This window comes from Mustela nigripes, chromosome 1 (genome assembly GCF_022355385.1).
Source record: "Mustela nigripes isolate SB6536 chromosome 1, MUSNIG.SB6536, whole genome shotgun sequence".
In the NCBI taxonomy this organism is placed as follows: Eukaryota; Metazoa; Chordata; class Mammalia; order Carnivora; family Mustelidae; genus Mustela; species Mustela nigripes.
In genome coordinates this window covers 53,455,420-53,467,500 of record NC_081557.1, presented here as the reverse complement: position 1 = coordinate 53,467,500, position 12,081 = coordinate 53,455,420, and the positions used below count along the sequence as shown (strand labels likewise).

General features: G+C 38.8%; 1 protein-coding gene across 2 annotated transcripts in view; it reads left to right on the top strand.

Annotated features, from left to right (window-relative positions):
* ALG8 (ALG8 alpha-1,3-glucosyltransferase) overlaps positions 1 to 12,081 on the top strand; it is a 37,600-nt gene that overhangs the window by 5,759 nt on the left and 19,760 nt on the right. For both annotated transcript variants that reach the window (XM_059411706.1, XM_059411696.1), the window contains exons 3-8: positions 4,235 to 4,428; positions 6,244 to 6,353; positions 7,414 to 7,481; positions 10,451 to 10,577; positions 11,046 to 11,149; positions 11,957 to 12,077. In XM_059411706.1, coding sequence (XP_059267689.1) covers positions 4,235 to 4,428; positions 6,244 to 6,353; positions 7,414 to 7,481; positions 10,451 to 10,577; positions 11,046 to 11,149; positions 11,957 to 12,077 — 724 coding nt within the window. The remainder of the gene's footprint in view (positions 1 to 4,234; positions 4,429 to 6,243; positions 6,354 to 7,413; positions 7,482 to 10,450; positions 10,578 to 11,045; positions 11,150 to 11,956; positions 12,078 to 12,081) is intronic.

The following is a 12,081-nucleotide window of genomic DNA, read 5'->3' as shown; positions in this document are numbered from 1 at the left end:
CATGATCTCAGGGTCCTGGGATCGAGTCCCGCATCGGGCTCTCTGCTCAGCAGGGAGCCTGCTTCCTCCTCTCTCTCTCTCTGCCTGCCTCTCTGCCTACTTGTGATCTCTCTCTGTCAAATAAATAAATAAAATCTTAAAAAAAATAATAATAATAATTAGCCCTATTCATATAATGACCCTTGGACTATAAATGAAAAGGCAGCCCCTTCCCTCTTTGTTTCTTTTGCTAACTCTTCCTCACCCTTTCAAAAGCTGGTACTCTAGGGTTCTCTTCGTGGTCCTCATTCTTTTAATTCTGTAAGTCTTTCTGGATGTTCTCTCTCCTTTACTTCTATGACTTTCACCACTATGTGTTATCTTAGGACTCCTAAAACTGTATTGAGGCCAGAACTGTCTTCTTTACCAGTTTATTTTAGGTAAAAGAGACTTAAGTAAAAGATACTCTTGGGGCACCTGGCTGGCCCGGTCACTAGAGTGTGCAACTCTTGATCTCGGGGTTGTGAGTTCAAGCCCCTCATTGGGCGCGTAGAGCTTACTCAAAAAAAAAAAAAAAAGATATTCTAGTAACGGTATGCTTATTTATTCTTCCTGCTTTCCTCAAAAATAACAATGAAAGCCAACAGGAGCAAAACTCATTTGTGGGCAAGGCTTGATTCTCTGTAAAAAGAAGCCCACAGTAGGAGATAAGGCTGGAGAGGTACATGTGATCTGGTCTGGAAGGGTCTCTGCCATACTAAGGAGAGTGAACATGTGAGCAGCAGACTGCTTAACTGTGACTTCCAACCTGCCTTTCTGCTCTGGCTTCAGCTTAAATTGATTGGTCCACTGACTGGGAAAGACACCAAAAAGACGCATAATAAATATTTATGGAATGAACACAGTTGTTTTGAATCTTCATATGAAGAGGTTGGATGTTTCTATATTTGAAGATACAGCTCTTGGAGAGAGCAAGATCGAGTCCCTCGTGTACAGCAGTGTGGTAAGCAGCCAAGGGCGTTGCAGCTAAGACCATATCGTGAAGAGCCAACACAGGCTGAGGACAGCCAGAACTGATAACCAGTAGAACCAGAAGACGCCTGCAAAGACCCAAGACTGATAAGACTCCTTTAAAAAGGGAGGACTTTTGTAGCAAACCATCAGACTCATCAGACACTGACCTTTTTTTCACCGCATTCAATATCTGGAGAGTAACAATTTGCTGCAAAAGCCCTCCCTTTTTAAAGGAGTCTTATCAGTTTTGGGTCTTTGCAGGCGTCTTCTGGTTCTGCTGGTTATCAGTTCTGGCTGTCCTCAGCCTGTGCTGGCTTCACGTTTTCTGGTCTTTGTTGCAATGCCCTTGGCCGCTTACCACACTGCTCTACATGAGTCAGTGCTTAACATGAGTGACTCCATCTTGCTCTCTACAGCTCTGTTGTAGTAGCATACTGAACTCATGGATTTGGAGTCAGGAGATCCAGATTTGAGTTCCATCTTCACCAGGTATTAGTTAAGTGATGGAACTGTTCACTTGGGAGAAGATGATAGCTAATAGATTCACTTAATTCCCAAAAGCTATTTAAGAAAATGGCCCCAGATAGAAATCCTTGAGGTCAGGAGAATCTTCAGGGCTAGATTTAGAAAGTCTTTGTGTGGGGAATAGGGACAATATATAGAGAGCCTCTGAGTGGTGTGGGATTGAGAATAGTAAAGAGAGGACAGGGACACTTTGTTTTGGAAAAATGACCATATTTCAGGCAGCACATGTCCTTCCCAATTTTTTTCAACACCTCCTGGTCCTCATTTTATTTAAAGTAATAAACTTGTCAATAAGATAAAGTAGGAATGAACCTTTTACAGTTCCTACAGAGTAAATGGCTCTTTTAATGTAAAGTGAACTCTGACATAGAAACTATAGCTGGGCACTGCTGATGTTAATAAAGTCCAAGTTGATGTGGACCTTCTTAGAATTACCTGCAGCATTAATTTCTAAACTTGTTTCTTAAGTATCTTTATCCTAGCAAAAAAACATTTTTGAGCATTTACTATTCAATGTGAGTTTATAAGTTATAAAAGTACTGCTTCATTAATACACTGTAAAAAATAGGCACTAAAAAGAATGAGATTAAACGATAGAATTTTCTAATTTTTCTTTTTACAGTTTAATAGCTCATCTCATTTACAGTTCACATTAGAAACTTGGGATTAGGGTAGGAACTTCTCATGAGTGAGAGCTTAATGGGTAGGTTCGTAGCTTGAGTGCCCTACACCGAGAGCCTCTGGGTTTGCCTCTTCTGAGGCTTCTACATTTTTATACCTGCAGGGGGAGTAGTTAGGCTACTTCTTATATGGACCCAAAGTTATCATTTATCCTTACCACAGACAAGGAGCTTTATTTAAAGAAATAAATAAACTACTAAAATAAATAAAACTCAGAGGTGAGTCTCTCTCACCTCACTTTATACCACAGAACAACTCTAAACAGTAGTCTCTGTGGGTACCCAGTTAGTGCAATTCAGTGCAATTCCAGAAGGAGAGGAATTTCCCATTGAAAAGAGCAACAAGTGCAGAGGAGGGAGATGATTATGGTCTGAGCTCTTGGAGGTGCAAGGTCCAGGTTTAGTTTTAGGGACATCCTATGATGATAGTAATAATTTTTAAACTGATAGTAAATAATATTTATTGATACTGAGCTTGTATCTGGCTCAGTGCTATATAAGTAGTATTTTATATGTGTATGTAAAACATAATGCTATAACCCATGAGGTACATACTACCATCCCTGTTCAGATGAAGAAACTGAGACTTGAAGTCTAGAAAATGTAGTATCTGAAGTTATATACTTCATTTTCATGTATTCTGTATTTCACATGCTGTGCATTTTCATCTGCTCATTAGTGACTGCTCATCCACTAACTAATGATTATTTAATACTTAATATATCAGGCACTTACTAAATATTCAGAATACAGAAATGGCAAAGAATGGCATTTGCTGTCTTAACCTCAGTATCTCATAACCTACTGGAACAAAAGATAATAAATAGCATTTGTGTTGCATTTTGCTTTTTAACTGTATTTCGTATGTATTATGTCACTTAGCCCTTGTAATACCTATTTTACAAATAGGGAAAATAAGTCTGAGACAGAACCTGAACCCAAGCTAGTGAATCATTTGTTATGCCATAGCTCCCTTTTTATATTTAGATGAGTAGCATCATATCACATCCAAGTTTATTCTTGCAAATTTCATAATTTCCTTTCAAATATAGTTGGTTCTACTTAAGGAAATTGAAGACCATATAAAATAACTTAGGAAGCTGGGATGCCTGGGTGGCTCAGTTGGTTAACTGCTCAGGGCATGGTTATCTGCTCAGGGCATTATCTCAGGGTCCTGGGATCAAGTCCTGCGTTGGGCTCCTTGCCCAGTGGGAAACTTGCTTCTCCCACTCCCTCTCCCAGCCACTCTGCCTGCTTGTGCTCTTTCTCTCTTTCTCTGTCAAATAAATAAATAAAATCTTTTAAAAAAAAAAAAACAAAACTTAGGAAGCAGGTTTGGTTTCTGCTCAGTCTTACATAGGAATTATTCTATTAATTTAGGTCATTTTTTAAAGTTTATTTTTTTTAGTAATCTCTGCATCACACGTGCAGCTCAAACTCACAACCCCAAAATCAAGAGTCACACACTCTTCCAGCTGAGCCAGGCAGCTCATGTTTTATTTTATTTTATTTATTTATTTTTATTTATTTGACAGACAGACCACAAGTAGGCAGAGAGGCAGTCAGAGAGAGAGGAGGAGGAGGAGGCAGGCTCCCTGCTGAGCAGAGAGCCCAATGCGGGGCTCGATCCCAGGATCCTGGGATCATGACCCTAGCCGAAGGCAGAGGCTTTAACCACTGAACCACCCAGGTAGCCCAGCAGGTCATATTTTTATTTTTTTTTTTATTTTTTTAAAGATTATTTATTTATTTATTTGACAGAGAGAAATCACAAGTAGATGGAGAGGCAGGTAGAGACAGAGGAAGGGAAGCAGGCTCCCTGCTGAGCAGAGAGCCCGATGCGGGACTCGATCCCAGGACCCTGAGATCATGACCTGAGCCGAAGGCAGCGGCTTAACCCACTGAGCCACCCAGGCGCCCAGGTCATATTTTTAAATGCGATTTCATTTCATATCTTTCTTAAAGACTAGAGAACGAGATTTTCAGTCTTTACACATACTTCATTTATTCAGTTGTCTCTTCGATTTTCACCACAGGCAACTTCAGAGTGGACCTTGGATTACCCGCCTTTTTTTGCATGGTTTGAGTATGCCCTGTCACATGTTGCCAAGTATTTTGATCAAGAGATGCTGAATGTCCATAATCTGAATTACTCCAGCTCAAGGACCTTACTTTTCCAGAGATTTTCTGTCATCTTTACAGATGTACTCTTTGTGTATGCCATCCACGAGTAAGTCTGAGAATGTCATTTTGTGTGAAAGGTGTTGAGAACACGATATAGTATTAAGTAGTATTAACTAGTTCCTCATTTGGGGGAAATGAAGTTCATATAATAGCGAATGCTTGAACAGTCCCAAACTATTTGTGTATTAAGCTAAGCAGTGAGTAATCACAGTAAACAGTCTAGCTGAGTCTTCTGGAAGGAAATGTGAGATGAGGTGGGGTTACAAGGCAGATGCGGAACAGGAGATTGTGAACATTGTGAAAAGTAGTCCCAAGTAAAGTTCCAAAACCATTTCTCCTACCTAGAATGGTTCCGTATGCTTTCCTTTCCTTTCCAAATGCCCCCAGAGGCTTCTGTGACCTACCCTGTTGTTTAGGATACACACACATACATGTAGCGCACACACACACACTCGTGTACACACATGCATTGTACTGACCACACTAACCGTGTCCCTTCAGTGAACCTTGTCACAAATGGATCATTTCTCTTTGTGAAGCCCTGAACCCTTGCCCCATTCAGGAAAGAGTCCCTTGGGAATAATCCCTGATCATTATCATGGAGTATTTCCTGTTTGACACCTTAACTTTTCAGTCTGTTTATCACCTAGCAAGAGTTGAAAGGGAATTCAATTTGTGGTGTAGTCCTTTAAACTCAAAACCTTTGAATTCAAGCTTCCAGGGAAAGTGTATATATAGGCAGAAAGAGGAGGAGTAGAATTAATTTCCATCTACAGTGTAGAGGGAGCCTTTAAGTAAGATATAAGTTGTTGAGATCTATGTACCATTTCCTAGAACCAGGCACCAAGTATAGGTAGTAATTTACTTAATTTTTTCAATTACCCTATAAGGTTGCTCTCTCTGTTGATGAGGAAACAGACTCCATGGAGGAAAAGCAGGTCACCTTTTGTTAACCCCTCTTTAATTACATCTTTATTGTCTGTTTTTTTGTGGTTTGGGGGTTTTTTGTTTTTTGTTTTGGCTTAGAATTCTGTTTTTAGGATTTGCCAATATTCAAATGAAAATACATTTTAAAAAATCTTTGTATAGGATTATATATCTGAGTCAGTTTTGAAAAACAGAAATGTACACGTATACATAACATAAAAATGACCCATACTTCTCCACTTACAGCTATCACTGTTGGCATTTTGGTGCCTGTTATTTCAGCCTCTCTTCTGTGTCTGAATATAATTTTATAAAGTAAAAACAGTATCATAATTTTTGTCATCTGCTATTGTCAATAATAGATCTTGTCCTTTAAATGATACACATTTTTAATAAATTGTTTTTAAAATTATTTGGACAGTCAGGAGCTATAAGTTAATGGCACTATTTTTGACTGCTGTATATATACAATATATTATAAATATAAAAATATTTAATATTTATTATATAAATATACATATTTAGAGTGCTAAATCATCCTGGTCTGCATTTTTTTTAGTACAGTTGACACACAATGTTACATTGTTATATTAGTCTTAGGTATGATCTGAATTTTTTACTCAAGGACTGAAATAGTGTATGCCCTCTCAGTTTTCAAAATCCTTTTGGGTTTATAGTGGCTGTTTTTAATTTTTCTTTTTATTAAATGAAGACTTTGTTTCCAATCAGTATAGCTGAGAAAGACATGGAACTGGCCCTGAGGTCTTTGCTTTTTGCTGTCACCTTTTTAAGCAGTCAAGAACAGCATGGACAGTTTATCAGGAACAGCTAGTAAAATGTATCTGAGTGTATCATAGTGTACTTTGTAATAGTATTGTGATGTTCTAATGAAGATGAAAGGTGTTTCTGCTTCCTTCCTGCTGTTTCAATGTAGGTGTTGTAAATGCATTGATGGGAAAAAAGCAGGTAAAGAACTTACAGAGAAGCCAAAGTTTATCCTATCAGTGTTACTGCTGTGGAACTTCGGGTTGCTAATTGTGGACCGTATCCTTGACATTTTCTGTGCTATTCCGTTACTTATTCTGATATATACTAAGTATAAGATTAATTATTTCTGCAGTGATGATTCTGAAATATGAGCTGCTCTTGTAAATGGATGTGGGATGGGTCGTTGGGTTCCCCAAACTATGGTTTCTGTGGGTTCTACAATTCTACCAGATTCTGATTATTAGAGCACTTTGTCTCTGAAAAGTTAATGATGTTCAAGAACCAGTTAAACCACCAGTAAGTAAAGCAACATACTGGGATTTGTTGACTGTCTTTAGATTATGTTTATCTTAAATAGTTTTATAACACATTATTCTAAATAACATTATTCCTTCTCTAGGAAAGGGCCTCCCTCAGTGTTACATATGGGAACAGACACGCTTTTCTGCCATTTTGGCTTACCACATATTAACAGGCAAAGTTCTTAAATCCAGAAGGTTTGAATGAAACTAAAATCTTAATGATAGAAGCCTGATGTTTTATAATTTTCATAAAGGTAGCCACGTGTGAGGAAAACACCCAGAGTTTGGTTCAAGTCTGACCTGGACTCAGCTCTTAGCTATGGCATCACAGTAGCTTTAGGCCATATGTGCGTTAATGGCTCTGAGCTTTATCTTCCTCACGGGCTCATTGGGAGGCTTACTGTGTAAGATTGAGTATAGGTAGTCAAACCAAGGGCCTGCCACATGCTAGCAGCCTTCAGTGGCTTTTAGGCCCTTACTTTCTCATCCCTAATCCTAAAAAACAAAGCCAAAAAGCTTCCCCTGTCACTGCTGGGTCTTTAAGGTAGAAAAAACATTGGACAGTTTCCTGGTTTTCTTAAATGTAAATTTCTTTATGCCCTATATAATCTTTGACACTATATATGTTAATTAGAGTTTGTCTGTGATTTGACTCTGTTTATGAGAAACACATTTATGAGAAGTCCAAACTGGGAGGAATATTTTTGTTTTTAGTTTGCCCATTAGGAAAGCATTTGCATTTTTATACTCAGTCTGCTGACCCAGTTCAATTTGAATTTGGTATCCTCGGTTATCTTTCCTTAACCTAAGCTCAGATATTCATTTCCAGTACAATGGTTTTTTATTTGGATTAATGCTACTCTCCGTTGCACGATTATTTCAGGTAAAGGCAAAATAGGCTGATGAGATTTTTGCTCCTTAGGTCTGACTTTGAGCTTATAAAGGTAACAGTATAATGGGTGATGGACAGACTTATATGACCAGTTGTTCTGAATTGCCAAGCGTTATAGACACTTGTCATTACCAAGCTATAGACACTTTCATTGAGTGTTTCGCAAATCCCATCTCCTCTCTTGATAACTTTCTTCCTCTTACACGTAGACTCTCAAAACTTGTTAGAGGGTGGCAGTCCTGAAATAAACTTGAGGTGCTATGTTTGGTTGGAATCATTTATCTAGGAATGAAATCTTCAGTTTTTACAATATGATCACTGATGGTGGGGCTTCACCATTAGATGTAGGCTAGCATCGTGTAACATAAAGTATGGGATTTGGAATCAGAAGACTTGAGTTGAAATCCTGACTGACCCTAATAAACAGTATGACTCAGACAGGGCTCACACAAATGCTTTGGGCCGTTTTGGGTTAGGTACATTATATATATCTTATTGAGTAAACCCCACAGCTATTCTGTGAAGTTATTGTAATTATTACCCTCCCCTTTGTAGAGGAAGAAATCAGAAGTTTGGATTTCTGGTCCATCCTTCCATACTCTGAATCAGAATCCTTAGGCATCAGGGTTTCTGACTCAATAGGGAAATTTGATTCACAGTCAGGTTTGGGAACCATTAACCCAAAGCAAGTCATTTAACCCCCTCAGCCTCAGATTTTGCATCCATAAAATGAAATGTACCCCCTTGTTATATTGTTATTTGTAAAACAGGGCTCCCTACTGGGGCACCTGGGTGGCTCAGTTGGTTGAGCATCCGACTCTTGATCTCAAATCAGGTCTTGATCGCAGGGTTGCATTCAAGCCCCACATTGGGCTCCACACTAGATGCAGAGCCTACTTAAATTGGGGCTTCCTACCTCATGGGGACTTTGGAAAGATCAAATTTGATAATCTGTCTTAAAGTTCTTTGTCAACTATTAATGTCTGGATACGTTTTTCTTTTAACCATAAAAAGCTACACAGTACGTAGAAAACATCATTGGCATTCAGTGATTGTTGAGGGAATAAAGTTTAGCTATAGAACCAGCTAGACCTTCTCTGAATCTTACATAACTGACAAAATGGATGATGAGAGATCCGAAAGCCCTCTATTCTCTTTCCTTATCATTCCTCACTCATCTGTTCTAGACCACATCCAATGAGAGAGTGAGAGAAGGAACCTGGCCTTATATGGTCCCTTTTGCAGTCTCCTTGCTGAACCACAGGAACATTATCTCATTTGATCCCCAGATTCCTATGAGGTAGGTAGAAAGCAGATTTATTTAGTTATAGTCAACCTGGGGTTTTTTGTTTATTTGTTTTAAATCAGACTACCTTTAGTTTGTTAGGGTCAAGTACTGTATTACTAAATACATCACCTGATCTGTAACAGCAGATTGAAATGCTGCTTTGGTAACATAACATCGTATGTTTTCTTTCATACTCTCCTTCCCAGCTTCTCTCTGGAAATCAAGTCCATCTGTTGTAAAACTGTAAGGGGGGGACTGAATGCTCAGGGCTTTAGATAAGGGGAATTTGTAATGTGTTGTTATGATGTGTCCTGTACCTCAGCATCAAGCTTAGTATTGAATGAATACTTGCAGTAACGAACTGGCTCAGTATAGAAACTAACTGGGATCACTTGCCTATTTTCACCTTGTATTGCATGTAGAATATTTGCCTGAATTTTAAAAACTTTTTATTATAGCAAATTTAAATCATATACAAAAGTAGGGAAAATAGTAGGGTGATCTGCACACATACGCAGGATTATTTTGAAACACATCCCAGACGCAGTATTTTGTTCATTAGGTAGTTCAGAATATATATTTTAAAATGTGTATTTTTTGTTGTTATATCTTATATTTTTAATGGATCTTTAAATTAAAGATTTTATTTATTTATTTGACAGACAGAGATCACAAGTAGGCAGAGAGGCAGGCAGAGAGAGAGGAAGGGAAGCAGGCTGCTGAGCAGAGAGCCCGATGCAGGGCTCAATCCCAGGACCCTGGGATCATGACCTGAGCCAAAAGCAGAGGCTTTAACCCACTGAGCCACCCATGTGCCCCTAAATTATTATATTTTTATTGAGACATAGTTGACAGTGTTACATTAGTTTCAGGTGTACAGCATAGTGATTCAGCAACTCTGTACCTTAGGGAATTCTTACCACAAGAAGACCACCGCAGCTCCAATCTGTCACCATACGTTATTACACCACCACTGGCTATATTCTCTATATTTCAGAGAATATTCTCTATCTTTTATTACTGTGACTTACACATTTTTTAAATTTTAAACATTTTTAAAATTTAAATTCAGTCAATTAACATACAATATATTGTTGGTTTCAGAAGTACAGGCCTATGGTTCATCAGTCTTGTATGATACCCAGTGCTCATTACATCACGTGCCCTCCTTAATGTGCATCACCCAGTTAACCCATCCTTCCAACACCCTCCCCTCCAGTCATCCTCAGTTTGTATCCTGTGATTATCTCTTATGGTTGTTGGGTTTTTCTGTTGTTTTATGGGTTTTTTAAAGATTTTATTTATTGGCCAGACAGAGAGAGCAGAGAGGGAACACAAGCAGGGGGAGTGGGAGAGGGAGAAGCGGGCTTCCCACTAAGCAGGGTACCTGAAGCAGGGCTCGATCCCAGCACTCTGGGATCATGACCTGAGCAGAGGGCAGACACTTAACCATATTGTACACCTGAAACTAATATAACACTGCATGTTAACTGAATTAAAATTAAAACTTTAAAATAAAAGGCTAAAAGTCCAACATTGGTACATTGGTACAGATTTCACCAGTTTTTCTACTAATGTTCTTTTTCTGTTTCAGGATCCAACCAGGATACTATATTACTACATTTAGTTTACCCTGAATTTTAAAGTGATATTTCCCTTTTAAATATCCTAGAAAAGGCATATGGAAGGAGCATTTCTCTTTGCTGTTCTTCTACACTTCAAGCACATCTACCTCTACGTAGCACCAGCTTATGGTATATACCTGCTGCGGTCTTACTGTTTCACTGCAAATAAACCAGGCAAGTTTCAGTGATGATAGCAAAACCTTTATTTTATTTTTTTATTAGCTTGGTAATTTGCTTCATGAGGGTTTTATGAGGCACAACAGATACCTTGTGACTGTTGTGGGGTTTTTTAAAAACATTTATTTATTTAACAGAGCAGGAGAGCACAAGTAGGGAGAGTGTCAGAGGGAGAGGGAGAGGCAGACTCCCCTCTGAGCAGGGAGCCCAATGCCAGGCTGGATCCGAGGACCCCAGAATCACCACCTGAGCCGGAGGCAGACACTTAATCAACTGAGCCACCCAGGCATGCTTGAGATACCTCTCAATTAACTGATCCTACAAACCCTTTACCCATTCTGACTTTTCTGTGCTCTTGCCACTTCGTAAAGATTGGTATACTATCAGGGGATACTCCTAGTTTTAGCATATTCTTAAGTTATGGTGGTCCATGCTCCTAGTAATGGTATTGTTGCTTTTCTGTAGATGGGTCTGTCCGGTGGAACAGTTTCAGCTTTGTCCGTCTTATTTCCCTGGGACTGATTGTTTTCCTAGTTTCTGCTCTTTCATTGGGTCCTTTCCTAGCCTTGGTAAGTCTTTTTTTTTTTTTTTTTTTTAATAGAGTAGTATGTGTTTTGTTGTTGCTGCTTTGTTGTTTAGAAAAAATAATAAAACCAAGAATGTATAAAATAAACAAAACTACTTTTTTCTTACTCTTCTCCGCTATGACTCCCCAAAGATAGGATGGTATTCTTTCCAACATTTTTGTTCCTAATCAGATATGCATGTATATATTTATATGTTGAAGTATATGTCTTCCACATAGACACAGACACTCAGAATCGATAATCATCATTCACAGATTACCGCATTTGCTCATTTCCCTACTTGCTATAAGTATTTGTAACCCCCAAATCAGTACTCATGGTGTTTTATGTTCCCTGACAGCAAACATTCAAAGTGCCTAGAATATTACACATGTTCAACAGATATTTTTTAAAATTGCTCCCTTCTTCCCATACCCTGAATTCCACTAATTAATTTTAATTCCTGATAAAACTGAAAAGCATCGCATCCTTTCTAAAATCTTCCTTGGCGTCACCCTCTTGTCAGTAGATTTGGATAAGTTGCATGCTGTCCTCTTCTGCACCTCATAAATTCTTCCCTTATGAGGCTTCTCTCATAACAGCAGTGGATTAGTATTCAGAATATCTTGTCCCCCATCAACAGATTAGGTTAGATAAGAGGAGGTTCTGACAGTTGCTCAGGATCACATAACTACTTGAAGGAACAAAGACTGGAACTCAGACGTAACTTTCCACTCACCATGTCACATAGTTCCTAGTTCTCTTTTTGAGTCGGAGAAGATTGGTCACTGTTGAATCTTTTTTCTACAGAACCAGCTGCCTCAAGTCTTGTCCCGACTCTTCCCTTTCAAGAGGGGCCTCTGCCATGCATATTGGGCTCCAAACTTCTGGGCTTTGTACAATGCTTTGGACAAAGTGCTCTCCATCATCGGTAC